This window comes from Taurulus bubalis (genome assembly GCF_910589615.1).
Source record: "Taurulus bubalis genome assembly, chromosome: 13".
Classification (NCBI taxonomy): domain Eukaryota; kingdom Metazoa; phylum Chordata; class Actinopteri; order Perciformes; family Cottidae; genus Taurulus; species Taurulus bubalis.
Window position 1 is genome coordinate 8950842 of NC_136601.1, and position 23139 is coordinate 8973980.

The 23139-nt window shown below is 41.4% G+C and overlaps 1 protein-coding gene across 5 annotated transcripts in view; it reads left to right on the forward strand.

Annotated features, from left to right (window-relative positions):
* The first annotated feature begins 3141 nt into the window (after positions 1 to 3141).
* Positions 3142 to 23139, forward strand: part of med12 (mediator complex subunit 12) — a 24717-nt gene continuing 4719 nt past the window's right edge. For all 5 annotated transcript variants that reach the window (XM_079228418.1, XM_079228422.1, XM_079228419.1 and 2 more), the window contains exons 1-36: positions 3142 to 3265; positions 4129 to 4233; positions 4347 to 4538; positions 6255 to 6414; positions 6581 to 6756; positions 7172 to 7282; positions 7622 to 7894; positions 8015 to 8161; positions 8507 to 8606; positions 8691 to 8827; positions 9011 to 9142; positions 10259 to 10385; positions 10554 to 10783; positions 10896 to 10955; positions 11066 to 11239; positions 12371 to 12515; positions 13396 to 13514; positions 14910 to 15053; positions 15171 to 15334; positions 16005 to 16136; positions 16431 to 16658; positions 16784 to 16928; positions 17183 to 17303; positions 18289 to 18399; positions 18501 to 18614; positions 18754 to 18890; positions 19471 to 19650; positions 19997 to 20068; positions 20156 to 20316; positions 20498 to 20659; positions 20875 to 21076; positions 21289 to 21398; positions 21549 to 21684; positions 22051 to 22200; positions 22479 to 22841; positions 22978 to 23119. In XM_079228418.1, the coding sequence (XP_079084544.1) occupies positions 3164 to 3265; positions 4129 to 4233; positions 4347 to 4538; positions 6255 to 6414; positions 6581 to 6756; positions 7172 to 7282; positions 7622 to 7894; positions 8015 to 8161; positions 8507 to 8606; positions 8691 to 8827; positions 9011 to 9142; positions 10259 to 10385; positions 10554 to 10783; positions 10896 to 10955; positions 11066 to 11239; positions 12371 to 12515; positions 13396 to 13514; positions 14910 to 15053; positions 15171 to 15334; positions 16005 to 16136; positions 16431 to 16658; positions 16784 to 16928; positions 17183 to 17303; positions 18289 to 18399; positions 18501 to 18614; positions 18754 to 18890; positions 19471 to 19650; positions 19997 to 20068; positions 20156 to 20316; positions 20498 to 20659; positions 20875 to 21076; positions 21289 to 21398; positions 21549 to 21684; positions 22051 to 22200; positions 22479 to 22841; positions 22978 to 23119 (5464 nt within the window). In that variant the 5' untranslated portion in view covers positions 3142 to 3163. The remainder of the gene's footprint in view (positions 3266 to 4128; positions 4234 to 4346; positions 4539 to 6254; positions 6415 to 6580; positions 6757 to 7171; positions 7283 to 7621; positions 7895 to 8014; positions 8162 to 8506; positions 8607 to 8690; positions 8828 to 9010; positions 9143 to 10258; positions 10386 to 10553; positions 10784 to 10895; positions 10956 to 11065; positions 11240 to 12370; positions 12516 to 13395; positions 13515 to 14909; positions 15054 to 15170; positions 15335 to 16004; positions 16137 to 16430; positions 16659 to 16783; positions 16929 to 17182; positions 17304 to 18288; positions 18400 to 18500; positions 18615 to 18753; positions 18891 to 19470; positions 19651 to 19996; positions 20069 to 20155; positions 20317 to 20497; positions 20660 to 20874; positions 21077 to 21288; positions 21399 to 21548; positions 21685 to 22050; positions 22201 to 22478; positions 22842 to 22977; positions 23120 to 23139) is intronic.

Sequence of the window (23139 nt, forward strand, 5' to 3'; positions counted from 1 at the left end):
ATAAAGATATTTTTTTATATTTGCTGATGTCCAGTTGTCTGAGTCATTGTACATGTGAAAGGGGAACTCCACTGATTTTACACATCAGAGTCTGTTGAGGTCTTGAAAAGTACTGCATATGTGTAATAGAGTAGCATAAAACCGTTTGTGGCTCTTAAATTGGTGCACACACACCTTTTTTACAGCGCTGCTATATGCCCATTATTGCCACCATGTGGAAACTGGTCATCTGTTAGCAAACAACATAAATTCCTTAATAACAAGGTAATAACATTGTTGGAATTCTTGACGCTGCACAGAAGTGAAAGACTGCACACAAAGAACACAATCTTTGAACACAGGTTTCAAACACAAACAACTGGACTCAGTCAAGACTTCCCTTGAATCTACTATTTAGAATACAGTCAGCAGCTCAAAACATCTGGACAGTGTCTTGTCCAGGGTTCACCTCCATGATGGCCCATGCTACACCGCATGACAATCTTATTTTTTAAGCTCGTAGATATCTGTTTCGTATGTTCAAGGATGTGTGCAGGTTCAGTATGTTTGTTTGGTATATATGCTTGATTGTTGACTTTCTTTCGCTCCTTATTTGTTTACAGTCAGCCTACTTTTCACCCTATAGTTTAAAGTCTGAGTTTCAACAAATGAGATTCAAGACACGAATTGTCGATATCTGTCCATTGTTCATTCTTTAACTTGTTCAGGAAAAAGGTACAGACATATTAATATATCTGTCGGGGGAGAAATTAGCCGATACACAACTTTAATAATGACAATTGAGTCAAAGATGTCAAAAGTCGGGAACAGAGACAGTTCACCTTCAAAGTAAAGGTTGCACATGTTCAAACGCCTTGGCTCCAGCAATCAATTTTAAGAGAGATATATTAAATAAATAAATAAAAATAGCCTAAATAATGAACATAATATAAAACTGTAAAATTAAATCATATTTCTTCCACTTTCCCAAGACTTATCGTGAATACATTCTCCAATGGGCTCGAACACTGGAAGTCTATTGATTCATTACATTATTTATTAAAGTATTTACATTAAGACTTCTAAAACTAGTTGGGTGAATATTTCAGGCTAATGTGTTGAGACGTGTGGTGACTCTGACTGTAGAAAGAGTTGATTTACATTGAAAGGTTTCCTGATTATACATTTTACTTAATTAACATATCCAATGCTGGAGTTTTTCCAAAGTGTCGCATTAGTACGTTTTTGGTAAAGGATCTGAAAAGGTGTGTTTGTTCAGGAGCAATTCTCTCAAAAACTGAAACCCAGAACCTGTCTACAGTGTATTGACCCTTTTAAATGACAATGTATCATGATACATACATATATTTTCTCATATTAAGTTATTGCACAACTTAATTTTGCTTGTCATGTGTGGTGTCTTTGTGTAGCCTCCACTGAATCAATCAAATTTAATTTAGCAAGGAAATTGCAATAACAATGATAAGTACTACTTTATAATAGATGACAAAAGAGTCTGAAATAGAGTTTTTAGATAAGGTGGCACTGATTGGCTGGCCTGAAATTAATGTTACCATGATGCCAAGCAGGCACAGGTAGAACACATCTGTAATTTCTTAAAAGTAAAGCAATTTGAAAAGTGAAAATGTGTTTAATATGTTACTACTATTGTTAATACGCATTGTATTACACACTTGTGTTGTGTGCAGTAACATGTGCACCCCGTTGCAGACCGTCATATTGAAAGTAGAGGTTTGCACTTTATGCAGTTAAATAAAGTGTTATCGATACTTAAGCCTCAATCATAAACAAATGTATTGATAAAGCACCGAATACACATCGTTGGATTCATTTTGGTTTCAAACATGCCGGAGGATGATCCAGCAAATATGTATTTATTCATTTATTGTATTTTAAGTAGAATAGTTGAAAGTGCGAACGATTAATACACTTGAAGGATTTTACATGGGATAGCTTACTGGTGTTATTGTCATGACAACAGATCAGAGTCTTAAGCAATACCCTGTATCATTCACCCAATCATTCACCCAAATAAGAATTAAGAAGCCTTAAATAAATAAATTGATAATATAATGAATCATTACGTACAGATAATGCAGTGTATCGTGCCCATTGGCAGTTCCGTTGTGGGAGAAATATGACTTCATAACATTTAATTTATTATGTTGACTATTTTGAATATTTGTTTATTTATTTAATTTAGCTCACCTTATATTGATCGCTTGAGCGAACCTTTACTTTGAAGGCGAGCTGTCTCTGCTTCCGGCTCTGGACTTCCTTGACTCAATTGTGTCATTATTAAAGTTGTGTATTAGGACTAGGTGACGGTTTGGTGCGCAGAATTGCATCGCACGTGTTCATTGACCGCGACAACAGCACAGACAAAGCCTTAAACGCGTTTAGGCAGCATTGTCTGTCGAACAACGGATTCACACCGAGCAGAATACGTTTGCATTTGCACCAGTAGACCATTGAAATTAGGCATTACCCCTAAACTAACATTGTTTATTATACAACGTGAACAATGGCTAATGATTTATACTTAGTGCACAGACCATAACGCAGGACCCATTTAAAGGCCCATATTATTTCAAGTACATTTGTGCTTTTTTATTTGGAAAATGTGTGCTGACACTCCGTAAACTTTGAGCTTTCAGTGCCCCTGGGCCTCTGGGCCAACCTTGTTGAAAATAAACCCATCGACCCAGAGACAAAGGTGTTCTCTTACTAGTCTACTGACGTTTTAATAAGACTTAGATTTTGAAAAACGATGTAAAAACTCTGCATGAGAAATTAAAGTTTGGAAATGTGTATAAAAGTTACACATTAATACACACATATTGTTAATCAAGATTATGGGCCAGAATGTATAGGCTACTTAGGCTGGTAGATTCAAATGCTGTTTTTTTTTTCCAAAAAGCTTCATCGTGTTAAATTAGCACAATTTTATTAACATGACAGCATGTGTTAATATTATTCAATATTGATGTTTGTATTGTATAAACTCGATTTTTCTTTAAAGTAGAAAGGTTTCCTACAGGTGCATCGTGTCCTCTCCACGACTTTTATTTTGAAGTTCGCGGATGAAACCGTCCCGGAAGTGTGTTTCGTTGTTGTAGCTCGGCTCAGTGGAGGAGGAAAGCCCTGGCTGTGATGCCTCTGGATGATGGCTGCTTTCGGGATCCTAAGTTACGAACACCGGCCGTTAAAGAGGCCCAGACTCGGCCCTCCGGACGTGTATCCCCAAGATCCGAAGCAGAAAGAGGTCAGATTTTTAACGATGTGCGATCTGAAAAGTCCAAAAATAATTCCATTTCGCGGAAGTAAAAAAAAAAATGTTCAGCACAAGAAAGCTGCTCGAGCTAACAGCAGCTAGCGAGCCCTCCAGACGGCTCGGGCCTAGCAACAACAATGAACAGCACCGAGTTGTCAGTCGGTTAGCTCGCTCGCCAGCTCGCCTGTGGGGGGGACAACCGGGCGAGCGGACAACCGGGTCCTCAACCGTCAGTTTGCTCCGCGAGCTCGTCGGCCGGTGGATTCTAGTCCGGGTTCAACTGCTACACTGCAACCGGTCTTTTGCTTTGTGATGAGAGAGAGAGAGAGAGAAAAGGAGTGTGCGTTTGCTCTTCGGGGGCTAGTGCGTTGGGACTGATGGTTGTTTTGTTGGCTTGGGTGTTTTGATCCGACGGGCTAACGTCAAGATAAAAACCTTCGGGGCCTGCGAGCTGGACCGCTGCGTTCACGTGAGATGAAATGATCTGTGCTCGGTTCTGGAGAGAGATTGGAGTTTGGCCTAGCTGGTGTAACGCGTTAGTGCTGTGGGCTGCTGATCTATTATTAACCCAGAGGATAATCTGTTGATGTGGATGGGAAACTGACTGCTTTTACCTCTGGGTTATTCTGTCACTGTTCCTCAAATACATTTAGTGACTTAGTTACACAATTATACGTATGGTAATCCACCCCCTTGTGTCAGCAAACCCAACCCAACTAAGCACATAATATGCTGATTTTTCTCAAACAGCCACACACTATGAGATGTTGTATATTGACACTATCAAAAACGTGAATGTTTTTATTAATTTATTTTGAATATACACTGAAATGTGTGTTTTTTTGTTTGTTTAGGATGAGCTGACTGCTCTGAATGTGAAACAAGGATTCAATAACCAACCAGCTGTGTCTGGGGATGAACATGGCAGTGCCAAAAATGTCAACTTCAACCCGTCCAAGGTAATGACCCTGGTCGTTAAACCCAGGTTAAGCCCTCGCATGCCTCGTTTTGTTGTTGTGATTATTTGTGATTGATTTGGCCGTCATACCTGTTTACCTCCAACGCTCCACAGATCAGTTCAAACTTCAGCAGCATCATTGCAGAGAAGCTGCGCTACAACACGTTTCCGGACACGGGGAAACGTAAGCCGCAGGTCAACCAGAAGGATAACTTCTGGCTCGTCACAGCAAGGTCACAGAGCTCCATCAATAACTGGTTCACGGATTTAGCGGGAACTAAACCTCTGACACAGCTGGCTAAAAAGGTAGGAGCCTGAGTCTATGAAAGTCATCTTTGCTCAATGAGAATTATGAATTCATTTGGGGAGAGGGTTAACTGGTGGTATGATGGCTGGAGAATTTGTTTTCACCTCCTGCACCTTGGCTGGTTAATCTCTGTTATTCTCTGCCCATCGGTCTCCTGTGCGTGGTTTCCAATACATTTTTTATTTTAATTGTTTTCATGTTTTTCTTTTGCTGATTTCCACTATTTACTTTTGGAAAGGACTGGACTGGGTTTTGAAGCTGCCCCTAAAACATAACAATTTTCAAAAGAGATGGATTCCATCCCAACAATATAAAACAACTGATCTCAAGCATTTGCTTTAAGTTTAAAATGTATTACACCTATATAATAACCAATTGTGATAAGAAACACATTTTTATGTCTACAAAATATTCTTTTTGGTTTTGTCTGTCATGACGTCAAAATAAAATGCATTCTTACATGTTGAACGTTAGCATATTTAATTCAGTCAAATGTTAGCACGTTAGCATTGCTAACTTGCTACTGTAAGTATACAATGTTACAATGCTATCCTGTTCATGCTATATATATATATATATATATATATATATATATATATATATATATATATATATATATATATTTATATATATATATATTAAAGCTGATTTGGCATAGTCATAGAATGCAGATCAGTGCGTGTTTACATTAAGTGTGCAAACGCCATAGTTTTGCAACCTTAGCTCACAAATATAGCTTCACCTACCATGATCCGGTAAGGCTATATAAATCAGAATTCAATATAGATGTGGAATTCAATTTCACAAAACAAGAACAATGCAGAAAAGGTAAGTAATGCAGTGTTTTTTTATTTGTATTTCTTTATTAAATCAACGCAATTGATGCTTCTGTTTAAAACAAGTCTGTTTTTTGTCTCTTTCGAGAGTATTGACCCAACACAACAATGAATACCTTTTGTTTGTTAGTTAAAATTGCTGTGAGACTTATACTTGGAAATGTATGGTTTATTCTCTAGTGCTGAGTTATTTGTTTTATTCATTATCCATTATTAAATTATTTCCTCTGAGTGCTCCAAGTGGTAGAAAATAGGTCTTGTATATTGAATATATCAGGTCACATTAAAGGTGAACTTTCTATTCATACATGCATGAAGGCCCTTAATAATTTACAATTACGCTGCAGGTTAGGTATTTTCTGTTTTTTTAGCCTGCATTGGTTCATACATACTAATTGTTTTTTAACTACAATGAACAATGGTTTCTGCCTTTTTCAGATGTACACCAGTTTCTGCTCAGCTACTTCATTCATACCACAGAAGAATAAACATCAGGAAAACACAGCAGATGACTTCAGTTGACATTATGGAGTTCATGCAAGCGGTTTCTCCAGTGTATTCATTTTTAAAACAGAACATGCAATGTTGGAATGCAAATATAATCCAGCAAAAACTTTTATTGCAACAGACTCCTGAATCCTGTATTTAACCCATGTTTTTATTTAGCATCTTTGACTCTAACAGTCTATTAAGCTGTCAGGTGTTTGGAAGAAAGTGCTCAGCATTACCCTTGCGATGATGAAACATTTAAATAAAACTACTCTGACTTTTTTTTCTGGCTTTGTTTTTCTTGCCATTCTTGGTGTTTTGATGAGTATATTTGGCATGTTTAAATCATTTCGCTCAACATCAGTAACACATGAAATGTCTTTGTCACAGGTTCCAATCTTTAGTAAAAAGGAGGAGGTTTTTGGATACTTGGCCAAATACTTAGTCCCTGTCATGCGTTCAGCATGGATGATCAAGATGACCTGTGCGTATCACGCAGCCATCACAGAGACTAAAGTCAAGAAGAGGCATGTGATTGATCCTTGTATAGGTAAGCAAGTCATGTTAGTCGTTGGTGAAGCATGTACTTTTGGTTAAAGACTATTAAAAATGAAACGTGATTGGTTTACGTCTAATCAGATGATAGCATATTTTCTTCCTGGCATTTATTTCCATTCATGTGACTTTAAGATGCATTTTTGTGCTCGTGTGTGTAGAATGGACTCAGATCATAACGAAGTACCTGTGGGAGCAGCTTCAGAAGGTGGCCGAGTTTTACAGACAGTTTCCCAGCCAAGGCTGCAGCTCACCACTACCAGCCACTCCTGCTGACGTGGAGATGGCCATGAAGCAGTGGGAGTACAACGAGAAGCTGGCCATGTTCATGTTTCAGGTCAGTTAACGTGTAAAGATGCGTTACTGTAATCACAGAGTGGGGTGATGCGCTCCAATCGATCTTCTCTTATTACATGAGCTACTGTTGGGCTGAATATAGTGTTTCAGGCATTCAGACTTTTTTTTGCTGTAAAAACTCTCTTTCAGGTCAATTCTGAACAGCAAAAGTAATATGATTAGCATTATCCATGAATAATCAATCAAATGATCATATTATATTTGGGGAGAATAATTCAGGAAAGAGATTAGGAATGGATTACTTTTTCTGATTTAGTTCCTTTATGCTTCACCTTCCCGATCCCTTGGTGTGAACCGCTTCTTTCAATCAATGAATTCATGAACATTAAACTCTGTAATCACCGTGTGGATCTACCTGATATTCCGATGCGCTTGTGTTTGGTTTCTGTGTTCAGGACGGTATGTTAGACAGACACGAGTTTCTAACATGGGTGCTGGAGTGTTTTGAGAAGGTCCGACCTGGTGAAGATGAGCTCCTCAGACTTCTCCTGCCGCTTTTGCTACAGGTAAGTGTCCATTTACTCTCGCCGTAACATCTCCACCTCGGCCTCGCATCACCATTTGCGCTTTTTGGGAAACATGCAGTCCTGGTTAACATTCAAACAGCTGTATGCGGTCACGCACACAAGGCGTTACGACAGACTTCCATAGCTGTTACCAATTTAACGGGAACCAGTTGTGTGTCTTCGTCTGCAGCACTTTGGTGGCGTTGACCTTTTCTGTCAGAGGCCCACCGGGGGAGCCCGCCCGCAGCCCTTCATTTTGTGTCTATTTCTAAAGTGGCCTGCCGTTAATGGACACTGAGTGCTGTGGGTAATGCTGTGAATCTCCCCTCTGTCCCGCAGTACTCAGGGGAATTTGTACAGTCGGCTTACTTGTCACGGAGACTGGCTTACTTTTGCACACGCCGCCTCAACCTGTTGCTAAGCGACGGGAGCCTGGGCCCTGGCACAGGAGGGCATCCAGCCCATGGCATGTTGACGCAGCAAGGTAACGCCCTGCCCCCCACCCCAACCTCGCAGCCGGCAGGAGGGAACCAGCCCCAGACGGCTTTCACCGACTTCTACATCTGCCCTCAGCACAGGCCTCTGGTGTTCGGGCTCAGCTGCATGCTGCAGGTACGACGCGTTCATTTTGACGGATGCGTTGAACGTAAAATGTAAAACAAGTCTTAAAATGCTTCACTTACTAATTCTTCTTCTATTTTTGTTATTTGTGTCCCGTTGTCGTCCCATCAGAGCATCGTGTTGTGTTGTCCAAGTGCTCTGGTGTGGCATTACTCTCTAACAGACAGCAGGAACAAAACGGGTTCACCTCTGGACCTCCTGCCCATCGCGCCGTCCAGTTTACCAATGCCAGGCGGCAACACTGCCTTCACACAGCAGGTACAAGTTTATATTTATTTACAGCAAATGATTGAAAAAAACAACAACACACAAATACTGTGTAGCGCTACACAAACATATACTTACCAAGCGGCAACTTCCGGGTCTGAAAAATGAAGCCACTTGAGGCTGGCTCTAAAAGCGAGTCCATCCCAATGGACCTCCATGTTGCAACGCCAAACCTAATAGCAGAAATAAACAGGTGTACAGCCTGTAGTGAGAGTATTTTTGCCATGTTATGGTATAGTTTTCTTTCTTTAAAAAACGTTCTTAAATTTCTGCTGAATGCATTCCAAGATGAGTGGTTTTGTTCATGTGAGGTGACGGGATGATTTATTCTCACAGGTCCGTACAAAGTTGAGAGAAATAGAGGAGCAAGTGAAGGAGCGAGGCCAAGCGGTGGAGTTCAGGTGGTCGTTTGACAAGTGTCAGGAGACCACAGCAGGTTAGAAAACTGTTCCTTGATACTTGTTTGGAGCTCATACAATAAGCTCAGTGTTTTGAGATGCTTTCTGTAATGTGTTGCCAGGGTTCACCATCGGGAGGGTTCTGCACACCCTGGAGGTTTTAGACAACCACAGCTTTGAGAAGTCTGACTTCAACAACTCACTGGATTCCCTGTACAACCGAATATTCGGGTCAGGCCAGAGTAAAGACGGCCACGAGGTAAGGATCTGCGATGTAGATGATATACCAACAGGCAACGATCACTGAACTGTAAAGTGTATTAAAAAAGTGGGACTTATTGTTCTACCGTGCTAAAACTATGATAACTCATCGTCAGATCATTCAACGTGGCCTCAAGCTTCTATTTTTAGCCGGATTTTCTCATCACCCATTTCTGTCCAGATGTCGCCAGATGATGACGCGGTGGTGACCTTGCTTTGTGAATGGGCCGTGTGCTGTAAGCGCTCCGGCAGACACAGGGCCATGGTGGTGGCCAAGCTGCTGGAGAAGAGACAGGCTGAAATAGAAGCAGAGGTAAGAGACACACCAGCCATTGTGTGCTGCTGCCACATGTTGCCGTCTCTTCTCACTGGTTTTTCACAGCTCCAACAACAACTTAATTTCATTTATCTTCCAACACTATGATCTTAAGTGCAGTTCAAGCCTTCATCACACTGCCAGGAATATAATTCTGGTCCAGAAGTACGAAATGGATTTTATTACATTTGTTGGATTTTATTTTCCTGAGTAAAAAAAACAAGTCAGAGGTATTGAGTGTAAATAATACCTGGAATATTTATAAATAATGATATCAATAGTGCAGTAAGACATGGCCTTCGTTTGGTTAGACAAATACAATATGAAAAGATGACATGGTTACAACATACTGGATTTGACTGAAGTGGTTTTGAATCATAGCCTATTAATAAACCTTTATTAGTCTGCACAGTGCTAATGTTTTACAACTCAAAAGACCACTATGTGCATGAATATACTCAATAATGTCAGTAGACAGCATTATCTCCAGTTCTGTTAATCTTGAAATGAATAATCTTAATAAATCCTCTTTTTTTTTGACAGTTTGTACAATATGAATTACTGCTAGGATCTATCTCACCCTTCCATATTGCAACAGCATCTAGAATTACATAATTCATATTTTGTGGCATCTGTTGACAAACCGTTCAAGCGCTAATGTGCCACAGATTTGTGATGCTTTAGTATTATATAGTGTCAAGTAAAGTATATTTTCAGACTTCATCCATATCAGCTGACACAAAAACAGCTTAAACCATTCTCTTTAAATTATATTTACAACAAAAGCAATGTATAACCATATAATGCTTGGAATGAAAAGGTGTCAAAAACTACTGGTATTTAAATCAATTATGTGCACTTTAATCATTACAGAAGTACACTTAGATGCATAGAAATATTACAAACCGTTCCTTTTCATTTAAAAACTGGAACAATTCAGATGTGTTTTGATGAGCAGTAGGCACAAGACACTTCTCTCTCCAGTCGCTGCGGGCACATGTATTTATCCATGTTTGATATGCTTAATTATAATTCTTGCTTGTAGTGTGTAAACAGGGTTTCTACATAGCTACGTAGCTGAGTGTTGTCTGTCTGGCGCGTGTCTGTTTGCAGAGATGTGGTGAGTCTGAGGTGGTGGACGAGAAGGGCTCTGTGTCGTCCGGCTCCCTCTCCGCCGCCACACTGCCCGTCTTTCAGGACGTCCTGCTGCAGTTCCTCGATACTCAGGCTCCCACGCTGAGTGAGTCTCCTTCTGTTTTGTTTTGTAAATACGTTTCCTGTTGCTGTGATTCTCCGAAGTGTTCGTCTTTGCCTGTTATTTCATTACCCAATGCATATTCATTATCAATGATTCGGCAAGGGAGACCTGGTGTTGAATTATTCAAATCCCTCCCTTTCTCCTCTGCAGCAGAGCCGGGGAACGAAAGTGAACGGGTGGAGTTCTCCAACCTGGTCCTGCTCTTCTGCGAGCTCATCCGTCACGACGTCTTTTCCCACAACATCTACATGTGCACACTCATTTCCCGCGGTGACCTGGCGACCGACGCCCACCTGCCGCGCCCCCGCTCCCCCAGCGATGAGCCCTCCGACGAATCCGAGCGCAAGGAGCAGGATGCAGGCAGCAGTGTCAAGATGGAGGCACGTTGGAGGCATCTGTTGTCGCGTGTTGTGGAGTGTGATGAGTCATTTGTGCAATATGAGCAACAGCTCGGTGTAAACGTGTAACACAAGGTTATTGCTTGTTCAACAGGACACCGGTCTGTCGGAGTCGATGGAAATTGATCACAACTCCAGTGCTAATTTTGACGAGGTACACGCAACATTTTGTATTTCCTTCCATAATGCTCGCATAGATATTATGTAGAAGTAGAAATTCCTTATTTACCTTTTTTGCGTGAAATCATTTAATTTTCCTTGCAGATGTTCTCTCCTCCGATGCACTGTGAGTCTAAGGGGAGCCCCTCTCCTGAGAAGCCAGCTCCAGAGCAGGACTGCAAGCCCGGCATTAAGGACAAGGGCATGGACCCTGCATTCCCCCAGCTGTATGAGCAACCTCGCCACATTCAGTATGCCACCCACTTTCCTATTCCTCAGGTAAGAGAAGAACTCCTAGCATGGCATTTAAAAAGCCCAGAAAATTACCCTTCTGGGTTTTTATGAATCAGTTTCCTCACAGCTTGTTTAAACGGGAGGTGTTTCATTTTTTTCATGAGCCTGACAGAACAAATACACTAAGACTTTAATCAATGGTTTGTGTTTTATATGCGAGTAATCACCACAAGGGCTGGCAAATATGTTGATTATATTGATTATATATGTATGTAAAACTGCTCTAGCTGTTCTATTGCCTAACTTGATCCTTTTTATCATTGTATCTACTTTACTGATGATTATTGATCAAAAAATCGAATCTGTAATTATTTTGTGAACGCACCGATAGTCATTCATCAATTCATCAATATCGTCACAATATCAATATTGACCAAGATTTTGTGATATTACATTTTCCCCATATTGCCCACAAGACTTATCTTCTGGGTAGCGGAGCATGTTTTTACCATCTGAGACTGTTTCATTTTGCTTTCATACACGTAACTCCAGTGATTGTGTATTTTTGCTAAAATGCGATTGACCGACACGCGACACTGAGCCTGAATGCATCACGGGAGAACTGAAGCTGCTGCTCTGCTAATGTGACGATTTAGCTGCGCAGGCTGTTGAGACGTGTTAGAATCTACAAGGTTTATTTATTAAAGTTTTGACTTCAAGTAAAGCTTCACTCCTTTTACACTTCATGTAGTGGTGTTGTGGACAATTATCACCATTCCCAGAGTAATAATGCTGAATAAATCATTTAGATCTAGTACAAACAAGTAGTGACTGTACTATGATTAGCTCATCAACAGAACATGTATTGATAATTTATTTTATAGGCAAACAATGACATCTTTCCAGCCTCTCAATTGTGATAATTTGGTGTTTCTACTATAGTAAACTGAATATTTAAAGAAGAAGAAAACAGGATGGCAATTTTTACAATCTTCTTATATTTATAGAATTGACAATAGACATTTCTGTTCTTGTGGTTTAACATTTTTCTGAAATGTATTCCTTGGACCTCGTCACATCGGTCTGGCCCAAATCGTTTTTCTGGCTATGCTGCTTAGGTAATCGGGTGCATCACGTTTATGAGAATCCTTTTTGTGTCTTCATCACTGCCTTTAGGAGGAGAGCGCCAGCCACGAGTGCAACCAGCGGTTAGTGGTCCTCTACGGTGTGGGCAAACTGAGAGATGAGGCGCGACACACCATCAAGAAAATTACCAAAGACATCTTGAAGGTGCTGAACCGCAAAAGCGAAGCAGAGACAGGTAACTGTGTTCCTCCATTCGATCAGCTTTTGACTGATAGCCTAATGTCCTGTATTTCCCATTTACCTACATTTTACATTTCCTTAGCTGCAGCCAAAGCAGTTTGTCTGGCAGCAAATGTGATGATGATAAAAATGTTGTCAATGTAATTGCTTTGCAGTTTTTATCGGCGTCCCTCAGTTTACATAATAATAATATTACTTATTACTGCATAATAATCACACAAGATAGCAGACAGCAGTTTGGAACACATGAGCTATATCATGCTTGGATGTTTGTAAATCATTGATCACATGCAGGCTTTCTCGCTGTGGCCATTCCACCTGTATTTAGCACCTAAATCTCCCTCTTTGAAAACATTTCATTGTGTTCCTTTTCCTCTGCCCTTCTTAAGGGAACATGCTTCATTTTTTTCGTTCTTTATCGACCCCTACGGGGGCTTGTATCACTCAATCTCCTTTCCACCCAATTTCTATGCTAAAAGCTCTCATCTGTTCGTTCACAGCCACTTTATCTCATACATAGATACATGTGACCTTATTAAAGTGATCTTAGTTTTTTTTTTTCTAGATGTAATTGCATAGATTGGAGTGTTTTGTCTTACCTTATCACATTTCTGTGAGCCGATGGTGACCTTCAGCTCACAGTGGAGTTTCTCTTTATATGAAAAATACCATTTTCTTTTTCTTTAAAGTGCCTTGACAGCACTGTCTTTTGCGCTGATGCTTCAAATCGAAGGAGGCTGGAAATAAGATAACAGACCATTGGCTTAACTCGATTTCATGGCCTGTTCTGCAGACAGGAAAGAATACAGCTGACCAGTTAAGAGTTACTGCTCCCTCTCTTACTTTTTATACTCCTCTCTTTCCCACATACGCAGAAGGGGAGGAAGGCCAGAAGAGGAAGAGGAGTAAGCCGGAGGCCTTTCTCACTACAGAAGATATCTTCTCCAAATTCCAGCACCTCTCCCACTTTGACCAGCACCAAGTCACCTCCCAGGTTAGACCAGGAAACCTTGTTCTTTCATGTTTCATGTTTCAAAGTATGTTACGTTAATTATATCGGGACGAGCCACAGGGTTTATTAATGCAAATAACTTTAGCTGCCTAAAACAGAAGACCCCCCAAGGTGACTCATTTGAATGTAAATGTAATTTGAATATATTTAGATTTCTCCTGAGATGTCTGAATACAATTTGAATGTATAATGCTCTCAGGTGACTGTCACCTAAACATGCTGCAGACCATAATGTATTTAGTTGCTTTGGATTAAAGCGTCAGCTAAATGAGATGTAGGTAATGTAATTTAGATTCCCTAGTGGTGGAGGTTGTAATGCAGAAAGTAGTTGATCCTAAATTCCAAAATACAAACATGAAACACTGCGATTTGAAAATAATGTACAATTCAAGTGCCTTATTTCAAGCAAAGCGCCAGGAGACTTAGCTTAGCATAAATACTTGAAACCGGGGGAAACAGCTAGCCACGCAGCTCGATGGTTAAATGCTTGAGTATTTCTTGTCCAGCACCAGTTTCATCCGAGAGTCTTGGAGGCTCAATTAAGTCGCTGTACCCGGTGAGGTGTTTCCCCTTCTTTCAGTCTTTATGCTAAGCGAATTGCTTGCTAGCTATAGCGTCATCATTTACAGAGAGCAGTATATTTTCTCATCAAACTCGCAGCAAGAAAGCAAATAGGTATATTTCCCCCAAATTGCAAATATCACCTTAACACAGGTAAGTCGTTGAAAACAGGACAGAATCTATGAATATATAAAAATGGCCTCAAACAGAGCTTTTAAGCAGCCTGTTTTCTCTTTATTGTTTTCACATTGCTTTCTACTTCCCTTCTTAGTGAGATAAATAGCTTTGTGATTGGCCTGCTAGCTGTTTGGATCTTGAATGGAGGTAATGCCATTCTCATGCACATGTTTAGGGCATCATTGGTGAGTCTGGAACGGTGCTTGGTTTTAGTTATGTTTATAGCAGAGGAAGCTCTCTCGCAGCTTTAAACATTTCTTAATTCAACCATTTACTCTGAACTAAGCCTGTGGAAGTGTTTTAACATAAAATACAATACAATTGTATCCCACACACTTTTGAATGTAATCAGTTATTGGAAAACAAAAGATATTTGTTTACAGTTTAACGACCATAAGACAAAATTGTAATGGTAAAATTGTCTTTTGCTTGTTTTTACCGTCAATTGTCCTGTTTGTCTCGCTCAAATAACACAATTCCAGTGTCCAATAAGATATTTTGGGATTACTTCAATATTTCCTTTGACATGTAGACTGTCTGTGTTGGAGCTCTGCTGAAAGGCAGCATGTTGTTGTGTCGCAGCCCAGTGTTGGGACATGGGATGTAAATGCTGTTTCTTCATGTTAATGTCGTCTGCAGGTTTCCAGAAATGTGCTGGAACAGATCAACAGCTTTGCCTTAGGGATGTCCTATCTCCTGCCTCTCGTCCCGCACATTCAGTTCATCTTTGACCTCATGGAGTACTCCCTCAACATTAGTGGCCTCATAGACTTTGCTATCCAGGTATGGGCAACTTCATCACCGATGTTCTTCAACATGGATGAATCTCTCTTTATTCATCATCGTTACCGTTGTGTGTGTGTGTGTGTGTGTGTGTGTGTGTGTGTGTGTGTCCTGTAGCTTCTGAATGAGTTGAGTCTGGTGGAAGCTGAGCTGCTGCTGAAGTCGTCCAACCTGGTGGGCATCTACACCACCGGCCTGTGTCTGTGTATCGTAGCTGTGCTGAGGCGGTACCACTCCTGCCTCATTCTCAATCCCGAGCAGACTGCGCAAGTTTTCGATGGGTATGTCCCTTAAAGGCTTTGATGTTTGTATAAAGGGTACCAAACACTCTCAGTCTGGTGCCATTCCAGAACGACAGATTTTAATTGTTTGCCCAACTCTGGAGCTGGTATGCTTTTGTTTTGTAGTTGTTACTGAGATTGAATTCAAACCCTAAAGGCACGATAACCAGGGTAGAGAAATTAGTTAATATTGTAATTAAAGTTGTAAAAAGGATGTTTGGAGTTTTAATGGCAAATTAAAGAATTGTTAATTAAATAAACTTCAAGTTCGAGTTACTACCATCGTCGTTCTATCAACAACTACCTCTGAGCCTCATTCGACCGTCTTTAATGAGAATTGTTATTGTCAAGGGATTGCTGACAGGACTTCAGTTCTGATCGCTGTACCACTCGCAGTTACTTGTGACGCTTTAGGAATTTTAGCGGGTTCTTTTGTGAAAGTAATTTTGGATTAAAACATTAGCGAGATGCCCGAAGTGTTAAAGCTAAAGAAAGCTTCTATAAAGCCTCTAAGTAAATGTAATTAGAGATAGTGATAGAGAAATAGTGCTTCTACAAGAAGGACAGCCTTCATGCTGAGGCGATTTCCCAAAATGTCTGACTTTTCCTTTAAGCATGAAAGGAGCTGAAAGGAGTTGCAGTGGACTCATGTATGTAAATGTGTTCTCAGGTTGCGCATCGTGGTGAAATCCGGAGTGAACCCGGCAGACTGTTCCTCTTCTGAGCGCTGCATCCTGGCTTATCTGTACGACCTCTACACCTCCTGCAGTCACCTCAAGAATAAGTTTGGCGAGATTTTCAGGTAGAAAAAGAACTTCACCTGTTTTTAAAAATGAATGTTGCATGGACTAAAGCTCCGCTTCAGAGACTTTTTGACAAATCCCTTAAGGATCGATGTTTGGAAAGGGGAATGTTTCAAAATTGTGACTTGTAGTTAAAGATAACCGAATATTTATAAATGTTTTATTTCACATCCCAGTGCCCTTTTTAGTTGCTACTATTAATCAGGACAGTGACTCAGCCCTCACCAGATGTTATTTGGTGGCCATAGTTCAGTACCGACATAACTCAATCTCTCTTTTGTTTCCTCTCTCAGTGAGTTCTGCTCCAAAGTGAAGAACTCCATCTACTGCAATATCGACCCTTCAGACTCCAACATGCTTTGGGATCCTGTGTTCATGATGGAGGCCATTGCCAACCCCTGTGCCCCCAACTTCAACCACTCCATGGTGGGCAAGATCCTCAACGACAGCCCGGCCAACCGCTACAGCTTCGTCTGCAATGTGCTCATGGACGTCTGTGTGGACCACAGAGACCCCGAGAGGTGGGTTACTTTTTATTATTATTGATTTATATGCTATGTAATGATGGCAGCTATGTATGCTATGTATGAGTCAGGTGGCTTCCGTTTTTTTACTCGTTGTTTACCATCATACAATGTGCTTTCAGGGTGAACGATATTGGGATCCTGTGTGCAGAGCTGACGGCGTATTGCCGCTCCCTGAGTGCCGAGTGGCTCGGCATCCTCAAGGCTCTCTGCTGCTCATCTAACAATGGCAACTGTGGCTTCAATGATTTGCTGTGCAACGTAGATGTAAGTTGTGGTTTCATAGCTCTTAGACAAAGGGTCAATGGGAGTTATTGTTGCACTTATTCTCTATAAACTACAGCTTTGACTCGTACTATTATTTGCTTGTTAACACTATATCAGTTCTGTTGCGTTTCATTTAAATACTTTTTCCATCTGTCCAACTTAATGTAATTCTGATATAATTCCCATTTGAATATCCAGAAGATTACGGTTGCAGCTTTACTTCGAAAGCTGATCGATGTGCTCTCGTCCTTCAGGTTAGCGACTTGTCCTTCCATGATTCCCTGGCAACCTTCGTAGCCATTCTCATTGCTCGACAGTGCCTCCTCCTCGAAGACCTGGTTCGCTGTGTGGCCATTCCTTCCCTCCTCAATGCAGGTAAGGATTATTTAATCGCAAACGTCCCGCTTTAGAATAGCATGTATTGTTGTCAGATCGTCATCCTGTGTTGATGTGCCCCTTCAGCGACACCAGTTATGTTCTATATTTGTACATTTGGTTTGATTTTAAACTGGATGTTATGAGAACCTATTTATTACGTCACAACAATTTCCTCATTCAATTAAAATGTGATTTCTTTGGGTGAGTTTGTATTCTGTATTCACTTGAAGCGACGGAAGCTTTTTCACCTGTTTTCCCCCCCAATACTTGCCTTCTATTTCAACCAAATATGGTATAATAAAAATATTTAATATGATTTTTTTTTTTTATTCACATATTTTTAAATAAGTGAATAAAAGAATTCATAATAAATATTTTTTTAAATAATATCTTTATCTAGCCAAGTACCCACTGCTGTTCCATTACCCTTTAAACTCTGCCCGTTATATAGTTTTGTACGCTAAGACGCTCACTTTAGTGTCTGTCTGTGATGCAGCGTCACATTGCAGCTTGGCTTGTAGGAAGGAGCACCGGGCAGTATAATACATTACTTCTATCAGAGGGGAGCGTTACCACAGCGTATTTGATCTGGATCCATGAAGCCTCAGTGCATTTTGTGCACTTGCCAGAGACATGCCTCCCTCTCCCCACTGTTAATCTCTTTTTTCCCAGCTTGGAGACAAAGCCCCATTCAGCCGTGCTGTTTGGTTGGGTTTGGCTCATTTTATAACACAACCACACATGCCAAATGCCAACAGCTCTGGCTTGTGTTAAACGCTTTGTTCTCACTGCCTCTTTTACACCAACAGCTCTATGAACATTCCACTTCATCCTGACCGATGAGAAGTCTATCTAGGACAACGTTTAAATTTAGACGTGTCACTTTTTATGTGTAGCCCATCCAGAAAGATGCAAACCTCAGTTATGGGATGTGTAGAAAGTCCACTCTAACCAATGCACGTGTGTCCCAACTTACCTTCAGCCTGCAGTGAGCAGGACTCTGAGCCAGGAGCCAGACTCACCTGCAGGATTCTGTTGCACCTCTTCAAGACGCCACAGCGCAACCCTTTCCCCCAAGAGGGTGTGAAGTCAGGTAGGCAACCAGAACCAGAAATCTTTTCGCAGTGTTTTTACACATTTTTGATTTTACCTTGTTGTGACTTTTTGTCTCATCCTGGCATTATGACTTTGCAGAAAAATCCACAGTTGGTATCCGGTGGTCTTGTGATCGCCACCTTCTTGCTGCCTCTCAGAACAGCATAGTTGTTGGAGCAGTGTTTGCTGTCCTCAAAGCTGTCTTTATGCTGGGTAAGAATCCTCGTAGTGTTGTCATATCATGAGGTTTAGGGTCAGAACCGATCACACAGAAAATGTGTTTTTAAAAACTAAAAATCTGCTTCGTCTTCATCACACTTGCCTCATGTTTGGGATCTCTATGTTGTCTCAGGTGATGCTGAGCTACGAGGCTCAGGACTGTCACACCCCGCCGGCCTCGACGACATATCTGAGGGGCGCAATGTCTCCATAGAAACGGCCAGCTTGGATGTCTATGCAAAGTATGTTCTGAAGACGATCTGCCAGCAGGTGAGGATATGAATTGAAATGGGTTCAAAGATATGGATCTGCAATTCACACAGTCAGTGGGGAAATGGAAACGGCGAAAATGAAGCTACTGAGATAACTAATTGACGTCTCTGAAACCAATAGCTTTTTGTTGCACAGAGCTAAGCATGCATGCTTTTTTTCATCTTCAGTATTATCAGCAATCTTGTCTCTTCTGTCTAAAAGCTTTTGTGGGAACACACATAAACAATGAACTTTCTATTTTTCCTCACAAGAGCACTCCTTTTTTTCTGAGCTCCTTGTATGTACAGTGAGACAAAGATGCATAAAAGCGAGTATAAGATTATTTTCTGCATCACATTTCATAGATATGAAGGCCAGAGAGAGAGCTGGCAGCAGCTCAGAGAGCCAGACATGCTCTGAGGCCTCAAGAGACTTCAAACACATTTTCTACCCAGCAAGGCTTTGGCATGTGCAACTCTATTCCCGAGAAATGGCCCTTGTCTTGGCCAGCTTAAGTTTGAGTTTGAGGATCACTGAAGTTGTTGATCGCTGTTATATTTCCCACTGTGCCACGTTTCCCTCTTGTGCTGTCTTGCAGGAATGGGTTGGAGAGCGCTGCCTGAAGTCTCTATCTGAGGACAGCAGTGCCCTCCAGGACCCGGTGCTGGTCAACATTCAGGCCCAGCGGCTACTGCAGCTTATTTGCTATCCACATCGCCAGCTGGACAGTGATGACGGCGACAACCCTCAGAGGCAGCGCATCAAACGCATCCTACAGGTCTAGAATACACCAAAATTAACATAGTGTTTCAAATGTACTTCCGTGTCTTTGCTTGTGCCAGAGAATCAAACCTTTGAGTCTATTTAGTTTTTTTTAGATCAAAACATACAACCAACCAGTGGGCAGGCTTTGACCTTCCTTGATTATTCTCTCAAAAATATAACTTCCATTATCTGCTGTAAAGTTGTCCTTTGTTAACCAGAGCTGTGAGGTGTTGCTGCCCTCTGCTGGCTGACACAGGATTGAAATGGCCCACCCGTGCAATGAACTGTGCATATTCATAACTGGCTTTTGACAAGAGAAAGAAATACATAACTAACAGTATTTTTTACCTCTTTCATAGAACATGGACCAATGGACGATGAGACAGTCGTCCCTAGAGCTGCAGCTGATGATCAAACAGAGCACAAACAATGTAATTTGCTTCTTTCAGTGCTTTAAAAATATCAACGTGTAGTCTTTGTCAAATGAATCAGAATATCACACATTTATTTTCCAATAGGAGCTCTACTCACTCTTGGAGAACATAGCCAAGGCCACCATAGAAGTGTTTCAGAAATCAGCTGAGATGAACAGTAACCCCTCAGGAAATGGAGCAGCAGCACAGGGTGGTTCCGCATCCAACAACAACAGCACCGCCACCAAGATGAAGCCAATTTTAAGGTGCGTATCTTTCTGTCTGCACTCAGGCATTTTGCCGCACACAGTTTCCTTTGCATTGGGATTTTGTAGGAACACATATTCTTTTTACACAATGTGAATGTTTACGCTCATACATCTTCAAGGCTTAAGCGCTAACAAGAAATTGTATCCTTTAATTTTTGGTTTGCCATGTGTGCTGCAGCTCATCAGAGCGGTCCGGTGTGTGGCTGGTGGCTCCGCTGATAGCTAAGCTGCCCACCTCAGTTCAGGGCCATGTTCTGAAGGCAGCCGGAGAAGAGCTGGAGAAAGGACAGCACTTGGGCTCTTCCTCTCGCAAAGAGAGGGACCGGCAGAAACAGAAAAGGTAAGCGGTATATTTCTTCAATACCGGAATTAATCAAATTGAATCTGCTAGTTCAACAAGGTAAAAATCCTTCGCAAGCGTCAGTCTGGCAGAATGGGCATTTTCATTTTGTGCCACTCTCACAGGCTGTAGAAGTGACAAAAAAAACAATTTAGCCAGCCATCTGAGCATGATTTCTTCTTTATTAAATTCTGTATTTTTTCCCCCCTTCTCAGTATGTCCCTGCTGAGCCAGCAGCCATTCTTGTCTTTGGTGCTGACCTGCTTAAAGGGGCAGGATGAACAGAGGGAAGGCCTCCTCACCTCCCTCTACAGCCAAGTGCAGCAGATCGTTACCAACTGGAGAGAGGACCAGTACCAGGACGACTGCAAGGCAAAGCAGATGATGCATGAGGCTCTGAAGCTGCGACTGAATCTTGTACGTAACTTCTTGATCAACACAACCAGCCTGACAGCACAGTGTCCCTGGCTATATAAAGTCCATATATAGTTAGTCTGTCACAGAGGACCAGAAATGGGCCTCAATTAATGAAGTGAACCAAAACACTACAACTTAACCTTACATCCAACATTGAGTTTAATCAAGCATGTTGTGAGGAGACTAACAGTATTTGTTCCTCTCATAACAAGGTGGGTGGCATGTTTGACACGGTGCAGCGCAGCACCCAGCAGACCACCGAGTGGGCGGTACTACTCCTCGACATCATCAGCAGTGGCACAGTGGACATGCAGTCCAACAAGTGAGTGTTGACTTAATAGAAAACTCCATTCCACATATTATTTCTCTAATTGGACACTTCAGTTATTATTTCTGAGCACAAATTCTGTTCCCAGAACAATTTTCAGTCACTTGATCTGCCTGGCTCTTATGTTTGTTTCTCTCCCAACAGTGAGCTCTTCACAACAGTGTTGGACATGTTGAGTGTGCTGATTAACGGCACACTGGCTGCTGACATGTCCAGCATCTCTCAGGGCAGCATGGAGGAGAACAAGAGAGCCTACATGAACCTGGTTAAGAAGCTCAGGGTAAGATGTGATCACACTTCTAAGATGTAGTATTTCCCTATAATGGTTGTCAACTTGGTTGTTCTTTAAAGTCAATTGTTTTATTTTCTTTGAAGTAAGAAAAGTGCACCGAAAGAATTTAAGCAATACCACTTCCACCTAGTGTGCAAAAAGCTTTCACATTTAAAAATAAAATACCCAGGGTTTATTATTTTACTACATCTGTCTTGATTTGCTGATTCTTCTGCATGCTGGAAAATATTTGGAATAATGTACTTGTGTAAAAAATGATGCAAAAAAACGTCAAGTGGTCCTAGTAAAGAGTGGCTTTTCGTTCACATTTTTCTAATCGCTCTTCTCCTCCATGGACCCATTTTATTTCCACAGAAAGAGCTCGGGGATCGGCAGTCAGAAAGTTTGGAAAAGGTTCGACAGCTTTTGCCGCTGCCCAAGCAAACCCGGGATGTCATAACCTGTGAACCTCAGGGTTCACTAATTGACACGAAGGGGAACAAGATCGCTGGATTCGAGAAGGAGGTACGCTGTTTCTCACACGCTGATGGGACTTGACATCAACCTGCAAAGTTACACACAATTCAGTGCGGTTTGTATCGCCGAGTCAAATTATAGTTTAGTTGTATATTTTAGTTGCATGATGATTTTTCTTAACACATTGCTCATACTGTATCTTCAAAATCAGACACACACAAAAAGAACAATTTTTTTAAAGTAATAAAATTGAGATCGGCATTATCTGCACATGCTGATCTTGAGTTAAATAAAACTGCTATAACTCTGTGCTTATCTGTATTCAGGGCCTTCAAGTGTCAACCAAACAGAAGATTTCTCCCTGGGATGTCTTTGAGGGTCTCAAACACTCTGCCCCACTCTCCTGGGGCTGGTTTGGTACGGTCCGCGTGGACCGCAAGGTCACCAAATTTGAGGAGCAGCAGCGTTTTCTGCTCTACCACACCCACCTGAAGCCCAAACCTCGCAGCTATTACCTGGAGCCGCTCCCCCTGCCGCCTGAAGAGGAGGAGCCCCTGACCCCCGTCTCCCAGGAACCAGAAAAGAAGATGATGGAGGCAGTGAAGCCAGAGAAGACTGTGCCCGCTGTGCCCACTGACTCCAACAAGAAGAAAACCAAGAAGAAGAAACCTCCGTCTGCCAAGACAGAGGTAATTTATGTTCAGATTTTGTGATTACCAATAATATTATTTTACTCTATTCATTGTTTAAATAAATGTTTGTTTCCTGGATGTATTTGCTCCAATCAGATTTTAAAAGTTGTATATCTCCCCCTCTTCCCACTAGGACTATGTGAACCGTACACCAGGCGGTGTGACCTATGGGACTAGTATGCCACCTGAGCTGATGCAGAACCACCCATATGGCAGGCTACCATACAGCCAGCAGACCATGAGCATGTACACACAGAACCAGCCTCTACCTCCAGGTCCGTTCGTTGCATTGTCT